The 27176-nt window shown below is 44.2% G+C and overlaps 1 protein-coding gene across 3 annotated transcripts in view; it reads left to right on the top strand.

The window, feature by feature from the left end:
• The window catches only part of Usp43 (ubiquitin specific peptidase 43), a 64391-nt gene extending 51676 nt beyond the window's left edge, over positions 1 to 12715 (top strand). For all 3 annotated transcript variants that reach the window (XM_050162783.1, XM_050162785.1, XM_050162786.1), the window contains exon 15: positions 10907 to 12715. In XM_050162783.1, coding sequence (XP_050018740.1) covers positions 10907 to 11988 — 1082 coding nt within the window. In that variant the 3' untranslated portion in view covers positions 11989 to 12715. The remainder of the gene's footprint in view (positions 1 to 10906) is intronic.
• Positions 12716 to 27176: the final 14461 nt, after the last annotated feature.

Here is a 27176-nt window from a genome sequence, read left to right on the forward strand (position 1 = left end):
TGTCATGTATGAGCATATACATTGGCAGTGCATATTCTATAAAGCATGCAGATAGTTTTACTAATGTACTACTAATAAATATGGACACTAGTCACGTGTGCACATCTGATGAATTATCATAACGCGGACATATTCATGTGCTAAACTAAGACAGAGAGAGTTCTGTGTCGGAGGTGTGGCTCAGTGGCAGAGCACTTGCCTACCACCACAAAGGAAGGAAGGAAGGAAGGAAGGAAGGAAGGAAGGAAGGAAGGAAGGAGGGAGGGAGGGAGGGAGGGAGGGAGGGAGGGAGGGAGGGAGGGAGGCAGGCAGGCAGGCAGGCAGGCAGAAAGGTGATTGGTTCTGGAATTCTCCTTCCTCGTACCTGTCTCACTCATTGCTTCCCACTCTCCCAGGATCTATGCCATGTTAGTTTTACTGTGTTAAGTAAAAGATGGACAGGGGCCAACTGTGACACACCCGTTGGACTTTATTCCCTGCACAGTGAGTAGCTATTGGAGAGTTTGGAGCAGGCTATCATCAGTCTGGTTTATGTTTAAAAATGTATGTTTGCAAAGATGAATTTTACCTGTGAAGCCATATGGCGTGCAGACTTTTGGTTTGGCTAATTTTGTTTACCCTGTTCTTGTGAGGTGCCTCTGGCGTACATAGCAGTGGGTTGTCCTTCTCTTTTATTTTTTTTACTAGTAAATAAAATCAACTCAGGGATGCAGAATTCTCTGTGCAGAAGTTAGCTCACGTGTGTGAGAGGAGGAGACTAAGAGCAAAGACAGGCATTAGGAAAGAGTGTGCAGGGTGAGCTAAAGGGATCAACTTCTACCTTCTGTACATTCGCTGTGGAGTAGACATTGCTGTAGAGCCTGGTGTAGAGCCAGCCCCGGAGAAATCTGGCCTGCTTCTCAAAGTGTCTTGAATGAGTACGGGTTTTCAGTTTCTGAGAAACCAGTGGATTCTTTGTAAGTCCATTCACTTTCTGCGTGGAGCCTGCACGGTGGGTTGTCTCTGGATGGCGTCTGCTCCTTGGCAGATGGCACTATCTCCTTCATCACTGTTTCCCACACTGTTCGGATAGGTCACTTTTTATTCTACTGAGGCAGATTTAGGCACTGTCTCCAGTTTGGAGCTATCATCGGTGTTATCTGATGAGCATGCTTAATCTGAAAATCCCAAGTGCTTGAGAATATAAAAGTTCTTACCAATATGATGCCACTATCAGTTGAAAATTGTACACCATGAAATCTTATCTTGTGCACTAATTATTAGGAATATTACATAAAGTCGCCTTTACTCTCATGCATGAAGTATACTTGATGCATGAGAGTTTTGTGTTTAGACGTGGGTTCTATCTCTAGGAAACCACCATATTCTACCTATTCCAACATCTGAAGAGATTTGAAGCCTTCCACACTTCTGGTCCCAACCACTCTGGATAGGGGATAGCACCTGTGCCACTGTGAGATTCGAGCTCATGTCTTCTGCTGTGCACATGCCTGTGTTTCCGTTGAGTCTATACCTAGGGGTGGAATTGCTGGGCCACAGTATATGTGCCCACTCGCCAGCTGCTTCTTTCCATGTACTTTAGTCGTTGTTGCTGAGAACCCAGCACAGTCCCTGGCACATCCCAGAGTTCCAGGAGATATTAGTGATGATGAAGTCTTCAAGTTGCCCTCTGGTTTGTAGTTTATGAGTCATAGCTCGTGAGTTTACTCCCCCGCATTTGGCATTTATGGCTTCCACCATTTCACCATCAGATGGAATGCTGCAGGAGTGTGTGTGTGTGTGTGCGTGTGTGTGTGTGTGTGTGTGTGTGTGTGTATGTGTGTGTGTGTGTATCTATGTGTAACGTGAACTTGTCCAAGTCCTTAGAGTTCACTCCCATGGGACTGAATTGAATGCAGTGGATTCTGGCTTGCTTTCGCCAGGTAGGTATTTCTTATTTTCTTACACTGTTCCGGCTGCACCTTTGGGAGGGTGCCTGTAAACAAGAGCGAGGCTCTTCCAGCCTGTGCATTCCTGCTGGTTCTGCTTGTGATAAGTCATCGACTCATCCCAGCTCTGTCGAAAGGCAAGGGCACCGTGGGCCGCCTCTCTCCCAAGGGGAAATGTTTTGGACACCCTTCCATGAGGAGGCAGCTCCAAAGAGTGATGCAGCTTTTCAGAGAAGTGGCAGGCATGGCCCTAAGATGCTGTGGAGCAGACTGCAGCAGTGCAGGGGTGACAGCTGTGCCCCAGGCTCCTCCAACTGTCCTCTGAGGCATGTGCCTCCCGACAACTTCGCATCCAGGCTTCTTCTGCTTGGATGTTGGAAGAGCCTTGCTATCTAAGGGAGCTTTCCCTCTCGTAGTTTGGATAAAATAAGGATGGAGTTTTAAAACTTGTTCTAGAAGCTCTGGAATGGTTGTGAAATCTAGTCTTATCGTCAAATCCGAGCAGGAGCAAAATCTAGCAGAGAGCTTTCCTCAAGGGAGTCAGTCCTTTCTCATCTACGAGAGAGACTTTTTTAATCTTTCAAAATTAATGAGGGTGAGTCCTAACGGGGGGGGCAAGGATGCCAAGTGTCCTTCAGTGCCCGGAAATGGTCCTGTTGGTAAATAATCATGGAATGTACAGGAGTGTAGGATGCACAGGAGGGTGTATGTCAGTTTCGCACAAATACCACACTTCTATGAGATTTGAGCCTCCAAGGAGCTGAGCATCTGCAGGAGCCGATCCTCCATGGACTCCGAGGAATGACTCTACATCCTTTCTCAGTTCCCACAGAGCTTACATGTCAGCAGCCATCTGCAAGAAACACAGATGGCCCAGGAATGTCATCCTTCCGGGAGTCTGGGTGTGGGATGCTGGGATGACACTTTACACCTAAAGGAGTGGGTCAGCGTCCTGGCTAGTTCTGTGTCAACTTCACACAAACTGTGGACATCAGAAAAGAGGGAACCTCGATTGGGAAAATGCCTCCAGAAGATCAGGCTGAAAGCAGGCAAGCCTGTAGGGCATTTTCTTCATTAGTGATTGATGGGGTCAGGTTCATCCCGGGGTTGGAGGTTCCAAATGCTCTGAGAAAGCAGGCTGAGCAAGCCATGAGGAAGGAGCAAGCCAGGAAGCAGCACCCCTCTGTGGCCCCTGCATCAGCTCCTGCCTCCAGATTCCTGCCCTATTAGAGTTCCTCTCCTGACTTCCTTCACTGATGGCCTATGGATATGGAAGTGTGAGGCAAATAAACCTGTCCTCCTCGACTTGCTTTGATCATGGTGTTTATCATGCAGTAGTGACCCTGACTAAGACAAGAGTGTTACAGGGTTTATAACTAACAGAATTTGGCGGGGAGGGGGGGTGAGGGTGAGAAGGAGGTGCTGTTCAGCTGAGGGAATATAAAAACACTTTAATTTCGTAATAACTGGAAGATGCGGCTATGAAAAAAAAACCCAAGAAGTTCTTCCCAGAGACCCTTGTGAATAAAGGGCCCTGGGGCTTAGGTTCCCCAACTTGTCAGGACAGGTCCTCCTGCTGGTAATGTCCTCTGTGGCTTTTCTTGGGCGTCAGAGGCTTCAGTGCATCTTCTTCCTTTCCAGATTTTCCAGACAGTGTTTTGTTTCAGCTTACATTCCCTTTTTGATGGTATCTGGGGTTTCAAGTATTCAGGACTGTGTGGTCACCTTTTTATTCTTTGTTTATAATTTGACAAATTGTGGTCCAAGAATGAGCTTTTCACAAATTATCTTCTTTTGTGGTAAAGACCATTTTGTTATTTTATAAGTGTCTGTGTAGATATAAATTAGACGTAGTCTTTCCGAGGGCTCGAGTGCTTTGTGACATATGCGATATTAAGTACCGAGTGCTTTAGTCAGCCCCCCTCTGTCTTTAAATGCATCTCTTTTTGTTATTGTTTTGCTTTGTCAAAGTATTATAGCCTAGGCTGGTCTTGAACTCACTACTCAGCCAAAGATTTTTTTTTTTATCTTGAATTTCTGATCCTCCTGCTACCATCTCCCAAGTGCTGGGTTTACCAGATGAGCCACTGAGTCCAGCTTTAAACTCACCTCTGACTGTGCAGGAAGTCCAATGAGGTCTTCTGCGGAGGTGGGCTTTGACCATGGACTCTGTAAACGTTTATAATTGTTATCTTATGTTGTGAGCTGTTTGTTAGTAGGTGTCTGAAAGTTCGTGACTATTGGATCTTTTTTATGAAGTGTGCCTTTTATCATTGTGATTGTTCTTTATTGCTCTCTGGTTTTAACCATAGACTCCACATTGATAATTTGTCTCTTCTTTTTGTCCACACTTGTCTAATATTTGCTTCTGCCCTTTTTTTTTGATTTTTTTAGTTCATTTTAAGTGGCTTTTGGCAAATAGATTGCTGTTTTAAAAATATTTATTTTAATTATGTATATTAGTATTTTGTTTGCACATGTGTGTGTATACGTGTATGCACTACCACTAGGTGCCAGAAGAGGACGTTATATCCCCTGGAATTGGATGATGGTTAGCTGTCATGTGACTGTTGGGGATCAAACCCTGGTTCTTTGCATGAGCAGACTTAATTACAGACCTTTTAGCTCCTGGCCCTTCCCCCTTTTAAGTTCAAAAATAAAGAGCCACTTTTTTGTTGTTGTTTTCAGTGCTGTGCTGGGAGGTAAAATCCAGGACCTCATGCATACTAGGCCACACCGTGCTGCTGAGCCCCATGCACAATGCAGTCCACTGGGAGGGAGGGAACGGAGTGCAGTGTTGTGATACAATGTTCCTTGCTGGTTTTCTTCCTTTCCTGCTCCCTCATCTTGGTTGACTTGGTTGCTGTTCGCTTCCTTTTCTAATTAATTTGCAGATTCTGCCTTTCTTCTCCCCTCGTTACTGTCTCCTTTCTCGCAGTTTGCAATCAATCACATTTCCTTGCCATTAGGAGGCTCTTAGAAACCAGCTGTTTCCTGCCGGGCATTCTGTTTCTTCATTGCCTTCGCTCTTTCCTCCAATAACCAGAGTTGTGCTTCCGCGACCCCCTCCTCCCCACTGACTTTCCTCCCACAGGGAGAGCTTTGAAACCCTTTATGCCTCTGCTCTGTTGGGGAAGTACTCTCCTCCCTCACTTCAGATGGACGCTCTCAGAGTACTGTTAGAATCCCTGTCCCATGCACCCCGACTTAAGATGACCTTCTGAGACTGCCTGGCCATCCTGTGGAGGGAGGACAGCTGATGGAATGCAGGGGCTGAGATGCACTGGGCTGTTGTGTTTGTCTTATCTGCCCTCTGCCCTGAGATCTCTGCTCTGTGTTTGTTAGCCCTTTAGGCACGCCAGCTCTAAATCCTTGCTCAGCCAGAAATTCTTCCTTTCGCCCCAGTGGGTGGCAGCCTGGCGGGCTCTGCGTTTGCAATCCTTTACTTTCGGCGTCTTTGCTGATTTCCCACGCTCTCCTTGCCCCTGGGCGGCAGGTGAGAAACCCAGACTGTTCTTTTCCACGTGAGTGTCTCCTGTTCCTTCTGGCTGGAAGTTTTTAAGATTCTCTCTTTGACCTTGGAGTTGAGAAATTCTAGCACTGGCCTGGGTATTCAGCCCCACCCGGCCATCAGGTGCCTTTCCTTCTACACACTCAAGCCTTTCTTTGGGAAGTTGTCTTGTGTTTCCCTTCATTTATTGTGTCTCTTGCCTTCAGATTCCTCTGGTTGTTTGTTGTGGCTCCTGGCACCTCACTCCCCTTGTGGTTTTTGCCATTTTGTTCTGTGTGTAGAAGCGTCCAATCTTTAAACTTTGTGACATTTTTCACCTACAAATATGTTGGGTCATATTCATATCTGTCCTGGGACGGGTACAGGCTGTGGTTAGACACACCTGCTGCGGTGAGAGATGATTCCTCCCTGTTTTCTTTCTCCTCGCTCACATGAGTCTCAACACCTGTGGGCTGGAGGGCTGGCCCCTTGAGCTAGAGAGCTGGCCCCATGGGCTGGAGGGGTGACCCTATGGCCTGGAGGTGTGGTCCCAGGTTACAAGCCTTCAATTTGTCCCTTGGGCTTTCATTCCTGTGGGTCACACTTTTCAGCCCCTGATGCCCTTTGTCCCTTCCTCAAGGTCATTGATTGCTCTGCTAGGTTTCATTAGGAGCTGCTTTCTTGGTTTTGTTTTGCTTGGTGTTATTTTTCATACTCTGCTGTTGTCCTTTCTACTTGGGGACAGGCACTCACTCCAGAGCAAGGTTGGCCAGGGATGTATAATCTCTGAGCTTCCTGAGCAATGGGACTGTAGGTCTGAGTCACCACACCCAGTTGGTCTCTGTTGTCACTTTTTTCTGTTTCTGCCCACAAGGCTCTGCTCTTCCCTCTCTAGATTGGAGTAATTTGGGGGATGAAGAAGAGATGGTGACTTTGGCTCCCAAGAGTTGGTGGTGTCACATCCAGCCCTTCTCTTTCCCAGCTTTGTCCACCTGGATCAGTCTCAGACAAAGATGGGTAGCCTGGCTCATCTGTATACTACTGCCTCAGCTTCTAAGGGACCCAGGGAAGTTTGGAGTCGGCCTTGTTCTTTGGTTGCCCTCCATACAGAAGTGGTTGCCAGGCCATCAAGAGGCATAAACACAAAATGAACAGTCCATCTAGGAACAAGGAGTGCTGAAGTTGTTTTTGACATTGGAAGATGGAGACAGAGATCTCCAAATAAGGACTGGGGCTCTGGTGCTGGGCTGGATGCCTCTAGCGCACGCTCCTTTCTCCTGTGCTCCAGCTCTGGTCTCTCTGCTGCTTGCCTGAGCCAGCAAGGTCACTCCTGCCCCAGGGCCTTTGCACCTGCTGCCCCGCAGTCTGGAGCCTGCCTTCCTCAGATCTCCCAACTCCCTCCATCTCTCACTCAGGTCTCTCAAATATTGCTCATAACTCATGCAACACCCTTTCTTTCCCTAACCCTGCCTTATTCATTGCAGCTGTTACTAATGTATTACCCGATAGCTTAGGTTTTTTGCTTTTTGTCAAATCCTAAGAGCCCAGCCACTTCCTACTTGAATTTTTCTTGTTTTTGAGACAGGTTCTCTCTATGTAACCTTGAGTGGCCTGAAACTTGGCCTTCCTCAAGCTCACAGAGATTCGCCTGTCTCTGTCTCCTGAGTGTTGGTTCTTATTTGTATTTCTTTCTTCAAGCACTAAGAAATAATCTTTGGTGTACAGTTGGCTTTTATTAAATATCTCGGGATGAATTAATGATGGGTGGATGATGAGCTGCAGTGGAAGCCCTTAGGGGATTGGAAGGATGTGACCCATTGAAGGTGAGTGAAGATGGGGAGAAGAGACCCTGAGGCCCCTGCCCCACAGCACAGAGTAACAGCTTGCAGTTCACATCACTAGCCAAGAAGCAGAAATGACACAAGAATTAAGGTGGCCGCACATGGCCAGGAGCAGAGGTGGCATCCCTTGGAGCAGCTGCCCTGTGGTTGGGGCTGTATCCATCAGCAGAACAGATGCCACCTGTACCACAGAGGGTTCCTGTAGACCTGAGAGGATCGTTGTGTCTGCTGCAGAGTGTGTACAACCACATGGAAGATTCAGCTTAAAATTGTGGGCCTTAGGCTGGAGGGGTGGCCCTATGGCCTGGAGGTGTGGTCCCATGATCTGAAAGCAAGGTCCCAAGGCCTGAAGGTGTGGCTCTGTGGTTAAGAGCATTTGCTCTTTTTGCAGAGGACCCGGGTTCAGTTCCCTGCACCTACATGGCCACTCAAGTCTATCTGTAACTCCATTTTCATGGGGTCTGACTCCCTTTTCCGACCTCCACAGCCCCTGGCACAAAGATGGAACGCATGTACGTGGAGAAAAACACACATGCAATAAAAATAAATATTAAAAAGAAACCCTATAGGTCCTTTGTGGTCCTTAGACTCCCTGGATTCCACCATTCTTTCCAGCACCCTGCTCTCCATAAGAGCCATCTCCCAGAGGAAGGGCTTGAGTCCTGAGAAAGAGGGGGGATGCTTGGTTAGCGAGCGAGTGGGGGCCCTGTGGGTGCTGCTTTTGCTCTGCTTATGCTGTTTATTTCCGTTTCTCCAAGGCTCTCCATCCCTGCCCACCTCGGATCCTGTTGTGGGTAATAAATAGATGAAAGGACAAGTAGGTGCTTTTTCCCAAAAAGAGGTGAACCGAAGGGGTCCTTTGGGTGTCTGTAATGTGGGTTGCTATCAGCCCTGGCCCAGGGCCCTTTCACACCAGGAAGAAGAGAAAGGTGGTTATTTACAGCACTAACCAGGTCTTCTTGCCACCTGCCAGGGCTTAGGCCACTCCACCTGGTGAAGGTTGAAAAGCCATAGCTTTGTCCTCCTGATGCAAAACGTCCCTCTCTGCCCTTCTAAGAGCCGAGGATGAGGAACAAGGAAACTTCACACACACCTTCACCTCCAGAACCGTGTTTCATCTTTCCCCAGGTGTGGAGAATTCAATGGCGGAGCCACAAGGTCAATGCGAACCGAAATGACAGAGTATTTTGGGTGGAATTGGGTCTATTCCTGGCCAATATAAAAATTTCTCTAAAGAAAAAGGTATTAAAAATGACATATGAAAACCCCAGCAGCTGAGATCCCCGTGGAACCTCTGATATCGGTGTGTGGCTGCTCCCTGTGGGCCTGCTTTCTCAGATGCCGGGCAGATGTGTACCGGTGCACTTAGATTCCTGTCCCAGCATGCTCTGTGACCTTATCTCTCGCTGACCTCACACCTGTGTGCCTGAATCTCAGAACCTCCCTACATGGGTGTTTTGTGGCCAAAGTCCTTGATTGTCTTCAGAGCTGGTCTCTGTCATAGCTCTTTGGGACTGCTGTAATAGAAATAGGCAGGCAGGGGCCTTCCCGTGACCAAAATGTACTCCTCATGACTCTGCAGGATGGGGTCAGGGGCCGGGTGGGTTGTGTTATGGAAGAGTCAGAGACAGCTCTGGTCTTTCTTACCTCTTCCGACAAGGACACTCTTCTGAAGCCTCACTTCTTGTGGCATGAACTTGGGGGTTAAAGTTTCCACTTGTGAGATGGGAGGGGTCTAAGCATTCAGCCCCTAACACTCCCAAGCCAGGAGTAGCTGTGTATTGTCAGCAGCCGGCTGTGAGCACCAGAGCCGCGCTTCAGTACTTGACTAACAAGCACGTAGCCCACATGGAACAGGGGCAGACATGTGGGCTGTCCAAGTCAGGCATCAAGCTGTTCTGGCAGTACAAGGAGGACAGTGACCCTTCTTCGGGAAGCGTGGCTGAAGGTTTTCTCTGTCCTGCTGTTCCCCCTGGACTGGTTTCTCTCCACCAGCCTGTTCCCAAACCACTTATGAACTAACCATTCTGAGGCTTAATATTAATTACATACTCTTTGACCTATTAGTTCAGGCTTTTTATTAACTAACTCTTACATCTTAAATGAACCCATTTCTATTTTATACTTTGCCACAAGGCTTGTGGATTTTTTACCCCTTGATTCTTGGGTGGCTACATGGCATCTCCCTGCCTCTGCCTTCTTTCCTCTTCTATCTCTGCTTGGAATTTCAGCCTTGCTCTATTGTGCTTTGTCATAGACCAAAGTAGCTTCTTTAATAACCAATGGTAATAAAGCATGTTCACAGCATACAGAGTGGAATCCCACATCAGGAAAGGCATGCGATGTCAATCATGTATGTTCCCTTTAGAAGGGTTGGACTATAGAAAAGAATGCATGTGTGTGTTTGCAAGTTGGATCATGATGTCATGATACCTTCTTAGATTCTAAATGCCTTACTTAATACTACATACCAAAAGCACTAGCTATTTTCAGGTAATTGCAAAATGCAGAAACATACAAAATGCCACTCTGTAGGCAGAAGTTTCTTGTCCCAACCACCCAGTCCCAAATAACCACTCAGGCTTATATTAATTGTAAATGCTTGGCCAATAGCTCAGGCTTATTACTAGCTAACTTTTACATTTAAATTAACTCATATTTCTATCTATATTTTGCCACATTGTTCAAGGATTGCTAACCTCATTTTCTACACATCCTGCCTGCCCAGCCTCTGGCTGGCAGCTCTCTCAACACTGCCCCTCCTCATCTAAGTTCTCAGTTTGATTGTTCCACCTAACCTTATCCTGCCTGGATATTGGTCCAACAGCTTTTATTATTAATCAAAGAGAGGAATATATATTCACAGCATACAGAACGATCATCCCACAGCACAAATCTGATAAGACGAAGCCTATAATTACTTTGTTTTCTTTTGGGCCCACTGTGGGATATGTGACACTCTTACATTTTAAAGTACAAGTACTTAATTATGACTCAGTTTGAGAGACATTTGCTAATCATTCCGTCCATAAACATAGTTAAAGATGGATGATAATGATGTTAGATCTCAGGGCAGCTGACTTGAGGGAGCCCCTCAGTGATCTGCTGCAGGGCACGTGGAGATAGTCAGCCCTCTACATGTAGGATTCCCTATCTGCCGATTCAATAACTGCAGGTGTGGGGGGGGGAGTCTGTACTAAACATGCCCAAACATTTTTTTCTTGTGATTACTCCCTAAGTGGATAGAGCTTAACAGCTGTTTACATGGCATTTGCTGTGTGTCTGTCTCATAAATAATCTAGAGAAGAATTAGTCTACAGAAGGTTATGTGTGGCTTACTGCACACCCTCTGTTTCATAGAAGAAGTTTATGCATCCACAGGTTTTGCTATTGCCTGGGATCCTGGCAGCAATCCTCTGTGGATACCATATCCCTTCTTTGCCCATGGCTTTCCCTGTGGTTTTAAATGTGTTCATGGATTCTGTGGATAGTGGATGAAGCCATCGGTGGCCTTGAGGGCAGGAACTCTGTGTGCCTGGCTCATGCTATAGTTGCTGTGGCCAGCCCTGCACCTGACACATCACTGCTTGAGGACTGGCACTGCACAAACCCCTATTAGGTGTTCACAGTCTCTGTGTCTCTTTCAGGAGGGGTTGAATCCAAGCCTTTGGTTCGGAGTGTTGGTGGCCGAAGTATTAGCATAAAGACACCTCCTGCTTCCCGATCCAGGCATGGGCCCTTCAAGACCATGCCCCTGAGATGGTCCTTTGGACACAGGGAGAAACGGCCTGGGGCATCTGTTGAGCTGGTGGAGTACCTCGAGTCCAGACGAAGACCCCGGTCCACCAGCCAGTCCATTGTGCCGCTGTTGACACGCGCTGCTGGCGGGGATGAGAAGTCAGCCTCGCCTAGGCCAGATGGCACCCTTCCTGTTAAGAGTGAAGACAGTGGTCGAGACATCAGTCAAGGAGCAACCGGGGTGCCCCTTTCCTCGTGCCACCTCAACCACCATCCAGCCCTGGGATCCTTAGATGACGGTCTGAACACAGTCAGGACACGAACGGGAAATGCAAATCAGGATATCAAACTCCCCAAAAAGTTTGACCTGCCCCTCACTGTGATGTCCTCAGTGGGGGACGAAAAACAAGCCCGCCGCCCTGAGGGCCAGAAGATGACAACCTGGAAGGGAAGTGGTCAGGTGGGCAGCCAGAGTAGTCCACCTTCCCCCTCCACTGGGTTGCTCAGAAACTTGAAGGACAACGGCACAGGTACCTTACCCAAGATGAAGGCTAGGGCTGCTGTGGAGGAAAAAGCCCCTGACAAAGACAAGGGACAGGGGACTTTCACTCTTCTGAAGTCTGTGTTTTGGAAGAAAGAGCACAAGAAGACTGTCAGGGCTGAGAGCTCCCCACCAGCACCCCCAATCTCCCTGGTGAGTGACAGGCTGAGCCCTGCCATGAACGAGCAAGCTCGAGGCTCATCCCCTGCCCTCAGGATTCGAGAGAGCCCAGCCCGGAGCGTGGGCTACCACATGGAGAGGGACATCAGATCTGCACCCAGTTCTCTTCACCTCCCCCGCAAAGCCAGCAGGCCCCCTAAAGCCAGTACGGCTGGCACTTCACAAAGGACCATTCCTGGGGAACAGAATTCTTACGGCACCTTGCAGAGGGTGAAATACCACACTCTTTCCTTAGGTCGGAAGAAGTCCTTACCCGAGTCCAGCTTCTGACGGAACATTTCAGTGCTGTGTGAAGCTGGCATTCCCGGGCTGTGCCCTGGGAATCTGCAGGAAGCCTGTGTCCATAGTGGATTTTCTAGAATCCAGTTGACTTGTGATGTCTAAAGGAAAAAAAAAAGTTTGGACTCGTGTCCCAATAACCCAGTGTCAAATTGTTTGGGTTCTCATTGTTGGATTTTGGTCAGCCTGGCCAGTAGACGGTGCTGCTGAGCTCAAATTAGCACGACAAGCTAAAACCGGTATTTGGTTTATGTAAGTAGAGGGCAAGCATAGCTGTACTAAAAAGACTTTGTGGTGTCGTGTTGAACACTCACCAGTTGGCTTGCTCCTAACTTTATGTCCCACTCCCACCTTCCTCCTCCCCCTCCTCCTCCCTCCCTCCTTCCCATCTTTCCCCCCTTCCTTTACTTTCTTTTTTTTTAAATAAAGGGCTTGTAAGGAACATCTTTTCCTTTCATGCTTCTCTTGGATAAGTGTCAGAGATGCCAAGAAATGGAAAGGATGAGAATGGCAGTGGAGGTAAGAGCCTGTGAGAGGCGGGAGAGAGATGATTGATATTTTAGGAGAGTATTTAATATATGGCAAGATAATTGTATTCCAGCTTTTCAAGGTATTTTAAAGAGATAACTATTTTGATACCAGAATAAAAAGTTTTTTTTTAAAAAAAAATGTGAGTTTGAGATCTATGCACAATTTGAATAAAATTGTGTCTGTGACACCTGTGGTTGACTGCTTGAATTACTGAAGTGTGAGAAGTGACTCGCTTCATTCCTGTGTAGTCACAGCTTGTTGCTATCAGAAAGTAATTGCCTGTGTTTGTTCTGAAATTAAAAAAAAAAAGCTCTTAAAAGTATTTGTGTCTCCATCTTTCCTTTTCTGTCCTTCCTTTAAGAATATTATAGATTTGTGTATATTTTTGAGACAGTCATACTCTAGCCCATACTGGTCTTGTACTCTTGGCAATCCTCCTGCCTCAGCCTACTAAGGATTGTAGGTGTGAGCCACCGTGTGTAGCTTTTGACTTGGGTTTCTGAAGGCCAAGTCTCTGGCTTCTTTGTCTCTCTGGAAGGCTCAGACTCCTCAGCACCTGTGAGTCAGAGGCTGCCTAGTGAACCTTGTGCTCGCGTGTGTTTCTCTGCATTTGCCTGGGCTTCCAGATCTGTTCTAGGAATACCCTAGAGTTTCCTACAAACACTGCAAAGCCGAGACCCAGGCCTGGGGCCAACAATGGCTCATTGGCAGCCTCTCAGGTAACCATTCTCTGGAGTAGCTTCCTTTCTCCTGGGATATTTCTTCACGACTCCTGGCCACAGGAATGCAGTCTCCCCCAGACCACAGTGTGGGTTGTTGCATGTCTCTGCAGCATCTTTTTTTTTTTTTAACCAGAAAGAATGGGATCCCTTCTTTTCCCCAGTGAGAAAGACAATTTGCCTTTCTTCTACGTAGCAGTTGCCAGATAGAACTAACATAATTAAGAAGCTGGAAGACCCAGCTACCTGACCCCCGAGGGCTACAAGCTCCCTAGCAGGCTTGTGTGTTTACAACAGCAGCCCAGGTTTCTTCAAGTCTTAAATTGCCACATGTGGGCAGTGTGGATGTGACTGGTTGGTTACTCAAGATGATAGGAGCTTAGGAGTCCTTCTACCTCATTTAGTCTCCTCTGTTGCCCCTCGGAGGAATTGATTTCAACACCAAGCCCAGTCTACTCTTTGCTCTCTAAAATTGTGTCGTAACTCAGGTCTGTACCGGGGTCTCTCTCCCCTACTAATCTCTGAGATGATGAGAGGGTCCCAGGTGTTAGCAATGTTCTCTGATTGATGCACTACACACTGGCGTTTACTCTAGACTGATAGTTCAGTCACATTCCTAAAGTGACCTCAGGTTTGAGATTCACCCTAGCTCCAGCGAGGATTTTCTGTGTAGTCCCAGCTGTTCTGGAACTCACTCTGTAGACCAGGCCAGCCTTGAACTCACAGAGATCCATTTGCCTCTACCTCCCTAGTGCTGGGATTAAAAGTGTGTACCAACACTGCCCGGTATAGCCTTTCTCTTTTATTCTTTTTGTTTGTTTCTTTGTTGTTGTTGTTGTTGTTGTTTTCCAAGACAGCTTCTTCGTAGCTTTGGAGTCTGTCCTGTAGATCACTCTGTAGATCAGGCTGACCTCAAACTCTTAGAGATCCCCCTGTCTCTGCCTCCCAAGGGTTGGGATTAAAGGTGTGTGCCACCACCACTACCACCTGGCTCTTTTTTCTTCTACTTGTCTACTAGAGGAAGGGGGGGGGGCGGGCTTTTAGGTCTTGAGCTGGGAGGTCACACAGACAGTGCTAGAGGAGAAAGTTGGGCAGTCCAGTGGAGAATTATAGTAGGAGTTTATAGTGACAGTTCTGGGGACCACACAGTGATGCACTAGCTACATCCCGTTAGAAGATGTACCTGTATTGAGCTAGAACCATGTCTTGAGGGATGGTAAGTTAGTCAAGCTCCCCAAAGATGTATTTACTTTCCTGTTAGATGACAAGCCAGTATGTATAGCCATTGGATGCAAGGTGTTCCTTAAATACTTTATTATATTAACCCATTTAACTCATAATCCTTTTAAGAAAAATTCAATTATAGAGTGTGTGTGTGTGTGTGTGTGTGTGTGTGTGTGTATGCATGCACACACACACAATGGCACCTTTATACAACAGATCACATGTGGAATTCAGGAGACAACTTTTGGGAGCATGTCTTTCTTCTCACCATACGGGTCCGAGGGGACTGAACCCAAGTCATCAGGCCTTGATGGCAAAGCAAGCACCTTCACCCACTGAGCCATCCTGCTGATCCTCATAACCCTTGGAGGTAGGCACTGTTAAACCCTGCTTTACAGATGAGGGGACCGAGGCACAGAGAGTTTAATTCTCCTAAGCACACACAGCTAGTAAATTGTCCAGAGCCAGGCTTTGATCTCAGGTAATCCTAGCTCTGCAGTTTCTCTGAATCACTAAAGGTAACAGTGCCCTCTCTGAACTAATCCTGTCAGTTCAAACCCAGTTAGGGCAGGCAAGCGTAGGGGATCGTTAGTAACCCGGACTCGGTTTGAATTACGTTCACACTCACACCACTCAACGATTCAGCGGGCAGCCTAGCTCCTTTACCTGTACATAGACTCCTCTTTGAGCAATGCACCTGGCAACCTCAGGCGCTCACCTAATTGAGCTACATGTTTACCCATCTCTGCACAATGGGACAAGTTTCTCCTACCCAACAGCAATCAAACTTTGTTTCTGTTCAGATATATTCTCAATGTATCAGGAAAGAATGGAAAGGCTGATCCAGTCTGCACTGGTCTCGGGGACATGTGCACCAAGGCAAAACTGTCCTCAAAGAAAGAGAGAATCCCACCGTCTTAGGCATGTGCATACATAGACATGTGTAGGATTAAAATCAGGTGCATCATGGGAAGGGATATGCACAGTAGGAAAATGATAACATGACATAATCTACCAATCAAAGCAGAGAACCACGCTCATTGGACCTCTTAGCAATCCAATGTTTCCCTCTCTTGAGCCCCGTAAAAGGAAACCTCAAACAATAATGGGGTCCCTTGAGTATTCTGGGGTTCACTGTCAATCTTGGTAGTATCCCTGCCTAATCTGTGCTATAGCTTCACTTTGGATTAAGTCGCTTGCTATTTTCACAAATATATATAAGCCTTTATGTCAGTCCTTTGAATAAAAAGCAAAGAACCTGGAAACATCCAGCCCAGACCCCAGCTGTGGGGAACATAAATTGCTTCTGGCCTTTCCTGTTCATCAGAATGGAGACCAATAAATTTGTTAGAATCAAGAGACCACCGTAGGCACCAGGGGCTCTGTGTTTTCATTCCATCAAGAAGACGATATCAGAAAAACTTGTCACTGGGCTTGCTACTTGATTAAATCCTTGATAAACTCTCTAAATCCCATTTTTTTTTTTTTTGCACCAGATTGGGGAACTGAGTGCAGACGTGATAGGAATTGGGACACGTGGAGGTTGTTTGCCGCATTTGTGGCCTTGACTTGGATTCTTCCTGAGATGCAATTTGCTTTGATTCACTTTCATTCTTTGGTGGGATTGCTTGAGTGAGATTGGCCTGAATTTACCGTAATTGACTGTGAACACCTGAGGCTCCCCTAGATAGCACATCCAGACCGCTTCAGGCAGTCGCAGTGGAATCGGACACGAAGTACACACGCAAGCGGCTGCCTTTAATCAACCTGTGCTGCAGCTGGAAAAGACCAAGCAGTGGATGTAACCAAGCTAATTTCAAACTTCAAGGACTAATAGTATAAATATATGGGTTACTTGTCACTGGGCCAAGGGAAGTCAGTGTGCTCCTTGCTGAGACTAAACAACCCCTCAGAATGATGAAATATCCCCAGGAGAGACCCAGTTTCCAGCGAGGCCACTTGGCTGTGAAAGCCTCGTAGGACTATGAATTCCGCTAAGTGTCGGCCTACACAACAGGCCATCATTCCTTTTTCTTTCTTTCTTTCTTTCTTTCTTTCTTTCTTTCTTTCTCTCTCTCTCTCTCTCTCTCTCTCTTTCTCTCTCTCTTTCTCTGATTTTTATTGAACTCTACATTTTTCTCTGCTTCCTTCCCTCCCCTTCAACCCTCTCCTGTGGTTCCCATCTCCCAATTTGCTCAGGAGATCTTGTCTTTTTCTACTTCCCATATAGATAAGGCCACCGTTTCTTATGGGAATGGCTGGGAGAGTTAAGGCAGTGGACGTGGGTGAGTACAATAGTTCCTAGCCAGCTTGCCATTTACTTACTTATGTATTGACTGATAGATTTTGGAACTTGCTCTGCAGACTAGGCTGATCTGGAATTCAATGAAATCCTCCTGTCTCTGCCCTGCCAAGTACTGGGATTAAAGGTGAGTGCCACCAGGCCCAGCTTTAAGGCGGGTTCTTATGTACCCCAGGCTAGCCTAGAACTCGCTGTGTAGTTGAAGACGATGTTGAGATCCTGGTCCTTCTGCCCCCACCTCCCAGGTGCTGGGATTACAGGCTGTACCACCCACATCAGCATCATCCTAGCCTATGGAGGAGCGAGGAGAAAACGTTAAGGGCTCATGGGCAAGTAGGTTTTTGTCTTTTCCATCTCTGGAGATATTTCGGGATTCGAAGTCATTCCTAGTGAAGATGCAGTCTGCTGTCTTCATTTCTGGAGCGCTAGCTCTGATCCCCATCATGTGTGGCTCCCACTTGGGGGAACAGACTGTCTGTCTGTCACCTGATGGCCAATCGCTTGGCCACTTGGTGCTTCTCCTGCTGCCCCCGGGATCGGGTCCCCATTTGAACAGCAGCTCGGTATGGCCGTGTTTCTGTCTGAGTATAGCCATGGGTGCATTTAAGAGAGCTTGTGGCGGGCACCACCGGTCTATCGATCAGAAAAAAGTTGAAAGTTTAGGAGTGTATGAAGCAGCGTGGGAGCCACACCTTCCTTCCTGAGTGAAGAAGTTCACCTTCAGGATTTGCTCTCTGCCGCTTATACTTTTCCCATACTGATTCTAATATCTCTTAGATTTTTTTTTTTTTTTTGAGATGGGGTCTCATATATGGCTCTGACTGTCCAAGAACTCGCTATGTTGATCGGGCTGGTCTCTAACTCACAGAGACCTAACTGCTTCCATTTCCCAAATGCTGGGATTAAGAGTATAAGCCACTACACCCAGCTCTACTATGTTTGCCTATAGAAATTTAATATCTGTGATTCATTTGAGTTAGTTTTTTATCTGTAGTGATAGAAACAATACCTCCTCCCTGATCCAGCTGTCTACCTTTAGGTTAATGCCGCTGTCTTGATTATTTAACTTTATAAAAGCATTGCGGTTCCCTGCCCTGTGGGAAGGGAGGGGGACATGATTGGGGGAGGGTGAGGGAAAGGGGAGGCGGTGGTGGGGAAGAGACAGAAATCTTTAATTAATTAAGAAATAAATAAATTAAAAAAAGGAAGGTAGTTGGAATAAAAGAGCCCTGTATTTTGAAGGTGCCAGATCTAATACTCTATGTAATCAATAAATTGCTAGCCTTGGTTTTACTGTGCGTGTCAATAAATAAATAAGCACATATTTTTAACATAAAACAACAACAACAACAACAACAAAAAGCATTGCGGTCAGGTAGTTTGAGTTTCCCAGTTTTATTCTTTCAAAAGTTATTTTGGTCATTTTAGGTTCTTTGCATTTTCATATAAAATAAAAAAATCTACTTCAGATTTCTGGAACAATAATAAAAAGTTTCCCATGATTTTACTTGGGAATCCATTAAATGTTTAGGGAAACTAGACAGATAACCCTACTAAAAAATTTTAACAACCTGTAGATTTCCAATCCATCGACATGGGATATCTCTTTAAAGAGTTAGGTCTTTTTATCTAGGTATCTAGATCCTGGGCTTTATCTTGTTTTAATTTGTTATTATGAATGCCTTGCACATCTTGTCAAACATCCTTAAAAGTTCATGCGTTTGCAAGTACAGTGAAGAGCTATTTTAAAATTCTTTAATTTCTGGAATTCAATTTTATACAGAAATAATTGATTTTGCCCGTTGACCTTATATCCTGTGACCTTGCTAACATTTTAGTAGCTTTTGTGTAGCTTCACATAGATAATTGTCATCTGAGACTAAAGGTGTTTCCCTTTTTCCTTCTGATCCGTATGCCTTCTTTTCCGTCCTTGTCGTAGTGTGTTGCCCTGGGCATACTGCACCAGAAACTCTAGTATGGTGTTGTGCGTCAGTAAGAGCAAATATTCCTACCTTCTTCCCCAGAGATCCTCCATTAGATACATGATATCATATCACATTGGTAGATACTCTTTTATGCTTTGTTTTGATGGGGACTATTTTTTTATTTAAATAGATTTAGATTTGGGCAGATATTTTTTCCTACATCTTTTGAGATGATCATAACTTTTCGTTTTTAGCCTGTTAGGCTAATGAGTTATAAGTTTATTTTTGAATTTTGAACTAGCCTCACATTCCTGGAATAAATTCCACTTGGCCATCATCTACTTTCTCTTTTTATGTTGTTGGATTTGATTTCTAAATTGGTATTCTTTTTGCGTCTAAGCTCATAAAAGCCATTGGTCTCTTTCTCTGTTTCCAGTGTCTGTTTTTGTTATCAGGGCAGTGAACCTTCATGGAATGAGTTTGGAAATATTTTGTTCTCTTCAGCTTTCTAGACGAGTTTATGTAGAATTATTGTTATTTATACCATAACTGATTGGTAGAATTTGACAGTGACACCATCAAGGCTGATAATTTTATTTGTATTAAGATTCTTAGCTATTATCCTAGTATATAACAAAATAGACTTCAAACTAAAATCAATCAAAAGAGACAAAGAGGGATATTTCATATTAGTCACAGGAAAAATCCATCAAGTGGAAATCTTAATACTGAACATCTATGTCCCAAATACAAGGGCACCCTCATATGTAAAAGAAACACTTCTAAAGCTCAAATCTTACATTAAACCCCACACACTAATAGTGGGAAACTTCAACACTCCACTCTCACCACTGGGCAGGTCAGTCAGACAAAGAATTAAAAGAGAAACAAGGGAACTAACAGATGTTATGACTCAAATGGACTTAACAGACATCTATAGAATATTCCATCCAAACATAAAATAATATACCTTCTTCTCAGCACCTCATGGAACCTTCTCAAAAATTGACCACATACTTGCTAACAAAACAAACCTCAACAGATACAAAAAAAATGGAACAACCCTATGTATCTTATCAGATCACTATGGTTTAAAACTAGAAGTCAACAGCAAAACTAATTCCAGAAAGCCCACAGGCACCTGGAAATTAAACAATGCTCACCTGAATCATCAATGGATCAAGGAAGAAATAAAGGGAGAAATTAAAGACTTCCTAAAATTCAATGAAAATCACCACACAACATACCCAAATTTATGAAACACAATGAAAGCAGTGTTAAGAAAAAAGTTCATAGCATTAGATGCTCACACAAAGAAGCTGGAAAAAAATCCCACACTAGTGAATTAACAGGACATTTAAAAACTTTAGAACAAAAAGAAGCAAACTTACCCAAAGAACTTGATAGCAGGAAATAATCAAATTGAGAGTTGAAATCAACAAAATAGACAAACCTTTATCCAAACTAACCAAAAGGCAGAGGGAGAATATCCAAATTAACAAAATCAGAAATGAAAAGGGGGATATAACAACAGACACGGAGGAAATACAGAAAATCATCCAGCCATATTCCAAAAACCTGTACTCCACAAATTGGAAAACTTAAAGGAAATGGACAACTTTCTGAATAAATATCTCTTACCAAAATTAAATCAAGACCATATAAACAAATTAAACAGACATAACTGCTGAAGAAATAGAAAGATTTATCAAAAGTCTCCCAACCAAAATAATCCCAGGACCAGATGGTTTCAGCTCAGAATTCTACAAGATTTTTAAAGAAGAACTAATACCAATACTCCTTAAATTGTTCTGCACAATAGAAACAGAAGGAACATTGCCAAACTGTTTTTATGAGGCTACAATTACCCTGATACTCAAACCTTATAAAGACATTACTAAGAAAGAGAATTACAGACCAATCTCCCTCATGAACATTGATGCAAAAATACTAAATAAAATACTGGCAAATCGAATCCATGAACACATCAGAACCATCATCCACCATGATCAAGTCAGCTTCATCCCAGAGATGCAGGGATGGTTCAACATATGAAAATCTGTCAACGTAATCCACCATATAAACAAACTGAAAAATAAAAAACACATGATCATCTCATTAGATGCTGAAAAAGCTTTTGACAAAATGCAACACCCCTTCATGATAAAGGTCTTGGAGAGAGCAGGGATACAAGAAACATACCTAAACATAATAAAGACAATATACAACAAGCCAACATCCAACATCAAACTAAATGGAAAGAAACTCCTAGCGATCCCACTGAAATCAGCAACAAGACAAGGTTGTCCATATCTCCATATCTATTCAATACAGTTCTTGAGGTCCTAGCTAGAGCAATAAGACACCAAAAGGAGATCAAGGGGACACAAATCAGAAAAGAAGTCAAATTCTCATTATTTGCTGATGATATGATAGTTTATATAAGCGACCCCAAAAATTCTACCAAGGAGCTTCTATAACTCATAAACACTTTCAGTAATGTAGTAGGAGACAAGATTAACTCAAAAAATCAGAAGCCCTCCTGTACACAGATCATAAATGGGCTTAGAAAGAAATCAGAGAAACATCACCCATCACAATTGCCACAAATAGCATAAAATATCTTGGAGTAACTCTAACTAAACAAGTGGAAGACTTGTATGACAAGAACTTTATATCTTTGAAAAAAGAAATTGAAGAAGATACCAGAAAGTGGAAAGATCTCCCATGCTCTTGGGTAGGTAAAATGACAATATTACCAAAAGCAATCTACAGATTCAATGTAATACCAATCAAAATCCCAGCAAAAGTCTTCACAGACCTCAAAAGAACGGTATTCAACTTCATATGGAAAAGCAAAAAACCCAGGATAGTCAAAACACTCCTGTACAATAAAAGAACTTCTGGAGACATCATAATTCCTGCCTTCAAACTCTACTATAAAGCTACCGTACTGAAAACAGCCTGGTATTGGCATAAGAACAGACAGGAGGACCAATGGAACCGAATAGAAGACCTGGATATTAATCCACACACCTTCAAACACCTAATTTTTGACAAAGAGGCAAAAAATATCAAATGGAAAAAAGAAAACACATTTAACAAATGGTGCTAGCATAACTGGATATCAACATGTAGAAGAATGAAAATAGATCCCTATCTATCACCATGCACAAAACTCAAGTCCAAATGGATTAAAGACCTCAACATAAAGCCAACCACACTGAACCTCATAGAAAAGAAAATGAGGAGAACACTTGAACACATTGGCACAGGAGACCACTTCCTAAATATAACCCCAGTAGCACAGACACTGAGAGAAACAATTAATAAATGGGACCTCCTGAAACTGAAAAGCTTCTGTAAAGNAAAGACACTTAAGGAAGGGCTGAACATCCCTAGTCATCAGAGAAATGCAAATCAAAACAACTCTGAGATTCCATCTTATACCTGTTAAGAGTGGCTAAGATCAAAAACACTGATGACAACTTATGCTGGAAGGGTTCTTGGGTAAAGGGAACACTCCTGCATTGCTGGTGGGAGTGCAAGCTGGTACAGTCCCTTTGGATATCAGTATGGTGATTTCTCAGAAAATTAGGAAACAACCTACCTCAAGACCCAGCAAATCCAAAGAATGCTCAATTGTGCCACAAGGACATGTGCTCAACTATGTTCATAGTAGCATTGTTTGTCATAGCCAGAACCTGGAAACAACCAACATGCCCTTCAATTGAAGAATGGATAAGGAAAATGTGGTACATTTATACAATGGAGTACTACACAGCAGAAAAAAGTAATGACATGTTGAAATTTGCAGGCAAATGGAATGGAGCTAGAAAACATCATTTTGAGTGAGGTAACTCTGACCCAGAAAGACAATTATCATATGTATTCACTCATAAGTGTTTTTTAAACACAAATCAAAGAAAATCAGCCTATAAGTCACAATCCCAGAGAACCTAGACAATAATGAATATCTAATCTACATGGGAAGTAGAAAAAGACAAGATCTCCAGAGTAAATTAGGAGCATGGGGACCTTGGGTGAGGGTTGAAGGGGGGAGAGGCAGGGAAGGGAGCAGAGAAAAATGTAGAGCTCAGTAATAATCAATAAAAATTAAACTAAAAATAAGTACCTTAAAAAAGATTTTTAGCTACAAAGTCAGTTTTTTAAGAAGTCAAAGAATGACTCATATCATCTAGCTTATTATTATTACTTTAAATTTTCCATACAAGTCTATATTCTTCCCATAGCCCCTGCTCTCTCCTTTTTCTCCCCTCCCTCCTTAGTCCCCTTTGTTCCTCTAGACGATCTCCTTCCTACTTCTACATCCATATACATGGGTTTTTGTATTATGTAAGATCTAGAAAGCATAAATGAAAGAAAACACATAATATTTGTCTGAGGCTGGCTTGATTTTCTTAATATGATTCTTTTCAGTTGAATTAATTTCTTGCAAATGACATTATCAGTATTAATAATATTGTTTTAACAGTAATTTTGTTAATAATTATTTTATTAATAATTTAAATTAAAATGTAGTTATATCATTTGCCCCCTTACCTCTTATCCTTCCAATCTCCTGCATATATCTTTCTCCTGATCTCTCTCAAATTCGTGGCCTCTTTTTCTTTAATTGTGTATAAATACATATTTTGAATATATACATACTAACTAGATCTTCAAGGACAACCCATAACCATCACTTTACCAAACCAGCCCAATTCCTAACTGCATTCTAAATATCTATCCTTACACCCACAGGTAAGTGTAGCTCTCATTCATACCTTGTCTAAAAAGTTTACCTTTGCAACAGAGGCCATTGCAGAAAACCATAACCCATCAAAATGCAGACTTGTGGAGCCCCATCCCAACTGATCCATCTACAGCATAGCTCCTGCACCTAAGGTTCAGGGATCATCACACATCACAGAAGATGTAGAAAGTCTTAAAGAGCCAAAGGAACAAGAAGTCTGCTGTGAGATCACCTCTTCTGGAAATGTATGGGAAGCTGTATACTCATGGTAGCTCATCCATGTGGCTGTGTATATGAAAGGCCTGAACACAGACAACACCAATAAACCTGCTAACACAGAAGGGGCGAATCTCACAGAGACAAACAAGGAAGGCTGAGAATGGGAGAAAGAATTGTGAGTAGAGCCGTAGGCAACATTGATGGCGTGTGATCCTGTGATGTGCTGATTTGGAGTTCCCTAGATACATAACCAGGGCTGGTATAGCTGAGCTATGTGATACTAATTGATAACATTATCCATCTTTTTAGAAGCCTCCATGCTGGGACCAAGCTGGCTGGACCAGCTTGCCTTCCCAGCATTAGAATATAGAGGCTCCTTTCTGTCCATGTCCCCAGTAACATGCTTGGTTTTTATATTGACAGGAGTAAAATGAAGTTTCACGCAGCTTTTATTTGATGGCCAGTGAGGTGGGACATTTTTCACGTTTATTTCATTTGCGTTTCACCTCTTGAGAACTGTTTGCTTCATTAGCCCGTTTACTGAAGTGAGTTTTGGCAGTGTGTATCTTTTAGAGATTTACATGGTTCATCTAGGTTGCTCAGTTCACTGGGATAATGTCTCAATATAATTCTTTGGAATCCGTTTACCCTATGGTGACATTACCTTTCACGCCTGGTATTGGGAACTTGTGTGGTTTCTCTTGGACTACATATGCTAAATATTATGGATCTTTTCAAAACCACTTTTGGTGTCCTTGACTTTCCTAAGTACTTTTTTCAATTGTATCTCATTACTCTGTGCTCTTACCTTTATGATATCTTTTTTTTTCTGTTCATCTTAGAACTAATGAGTAGCACCCTCCCTTTGTCAGGGTGTCACTGTGTAACTCTGGATACACTGTAACTCACAGAGATCCACTTACCTCCTGAGTGCTGGGATTTAAGGTAAGACCGTTCTGGGATTTAAAAGGTTTATCCGAAGATTTATCTAATTTTATTTTACCTGTATGGGTGTTTGCCTGTACGTGTGTATGTACACTACATATGTGCAATGCCCATGGAAGCTAGAAGAGGGTGTTAGATCCTCTGGAACTGGAGTTAGAGCTGCTTGGAAGCCATCATGTGCGTTCTGGGAACTCAACCTGGGCCGTCTGAAAGAGCAACAAGTGCTCTTAGCCATTGAGCCATCTCTCCAGCCCCTTTTCATTTCTTAAGGTGGACACTGAAGCCCCTGAAGAACCAGAAACACTTTTCCTTCTCTTTTGTAGACATGTTATGTTATGAATGTCCCCAAAGAGCTGCCTCAGTGCATCTGACAGATTCTGTTACGCTGTGTTTTAATTCACATAAAATACCATCTGACTTCCCTTTTAATTTCCTTTTTCATTCATGCATTATTCAGAAGTGTATTTTTAGCCTTCAGAGAAAGAAATAGTGACTCCAGATTCATCTGTGGTGATAGAGATGTGAGGTTCTGATGTGAGATGGGGAACTGTGTGCCTGTGAATAGGCTTTCTAGAGTGGCAGACAAGGGGTAGGTAAAATGAGAGAGAGGTGTTCAAGAGGAAGGTGTATCAAAGAGTCCCTGTGTCCTGTGTTTACTGAGCCCTGGGGGAGCGGGGGTTGCCCACCCACTGGGGGAGCATCTCCAGCAACTGCACATTGGTCCCTCCGAGTGCCTCTCAGGCAGCAAAGCAGGTAGAATTTGAACTTGAATCGTTTTGTTATGACTTTCACATATTAATTGTGCAGAGTATTGGGGTTCGTGATAACTTTTCACACATGCATATAATGTACTTTGATTGATGAATCCCTCCGCCTTTTTATCCCATCTTCCACTTTCACACCCCTCATAGCTGCCTCCTTTAATTTCATTCCATCTCCCATCCCTGGATTCCACATGTGAAGGAGAGCGTGATGCTTGCCTTCGAGAGACTGCCACACTTCACTTAATAGAATGAATTCAAGTCCCTTCCATTCCGAGTGAATCTTAAAATGGCTCTTTTAGGAAAAAGGCATTGTGTGCCACAGGCTCTCTTTGCTTTCTTCTTCCTTTTCCACCCCCTGGCAGTGCACAGAGTTTCCACAAGAAGGAGCAGCTTCAGCAGCTGTGATGGATGTAATTGGACAAACTTTTCAGGCTTGACATATTTCTTGGGGAAGTTTCCGCGAGCTATGTCAGTTCTTCGGTCTCCCCACACACACCCCCGGAATATCTAGCTAAATGTGCCTTGAAAGAAGAGCATTCTAGAATCTTACTCTGAACAAAGTAAGAGGAAGAGTGCAATCTTTGCATTTGTGGTGAAAACAGATGATTCGAGCATACTACCAATTCTGCTCCCTGAATTGTGCAGAAAAGGCTCTCTGGGTTAACCCAGGTGAAGCGTGCCACAAAAAAACCTAAGCAGTGCTGAGTGTCATCAGCGCTGATCCTTACGCACCAGTTTTAAACCCGGGCAAGAGAGCATTGTAAATCTCCATGTGAGTCACGCATTTTTGTTTTTCTATATCTAAATTCTGCGATGTCCTTCCCATGCATGGGGATGTTTCCTTCTGCCACAGGTTACATTTTCACCTACATGACCTTCACTGGATGTCCACAGAGGCATGCTTGGTTGACGGCCTAATGACCCGCAATGTACTGTTCGTCAGGTCATTCCTGCGCCCTCTCATTTCCTAGTAAGGATGACATCAGGACTAGAATCGGTGTAGATGATGTGGCCAAGGACAAAGACAGAGTCTCTGTGACGTCACAAGAGGAAGGTGGAAGCTAGGGGGAATTCTGTTCTGTAGATGGGGCGCCAGTGTTGGAGTTCTTTCTTGAAAAGCTCAAGAACTTAGGGGGCTCAGAAGACTGGACCTTAGAAATAATCCTGTATGTGGCGGACAGGTCCTTATCAGCCACACTCAGGAAGGCCAGGTGGATGCCCACGAGGTTGCTTTTTGAGGTATTTGGGGTTGGGTCCAAAGTAGAGTTTTTTTACAATGTGGTCCTCTAGCAACTTTCGCTTAAGTTTTGGGCTTGAGAGAAGGTCATCTAAAGCTCCAGTTGGCTCAGCCTTTGAGGCCTTTCACCCCTGACCTGACAGCATCCCTCCACTCTCTTGTCAGAAGGGATGCATCTTGAAGAAGGGACAGGAACAGAGAGGTGTTGGAGGAAGTGCGTGGCTTCAATGAAATCTCCTTAGTTTTCTGCTCTTTGTTTTCCTCACCTACTTGCTGACATTGGACCAGGTCCCCGTTAGAGGCCTTTCTGGTTCCTAAAAGCTTTGCATTCAGAGGTAGCCTAAGTAGTGAAGGGAGCAGACTCAGGAGCCAACAGACCTATTTTCCCATTGCCTAGCTGTTTGTCTCCGGATGAGTTGTTTGAGTTCTCTGTGCCCGCATCTCCAATCTGTGGAGCTAAAGAGAGACCCCCACCCACTCACACAATGAGAGCATCAGATGAGTTCACCAGCGAACATTCATTACCGCTATAGTGAGACTCTGTGGCACAATAGTCA

This window comes from Alexandromys fortis, unplaced genomic scaffold, assembly GCF_014885135.2.
Source record: "Alexandromys fortis isolate MF-2015 unplaced genomic scaffold, M_Fortis_MF-2015_v1.1 scaffold_84, whole genome shotgun sequence".
Lineage (NCBI taxonomy): Eukaryota > Metazoa > Chordata > Mammalia > Rodentia > Cricetidae > Alexandromys > Alexandromys fortis.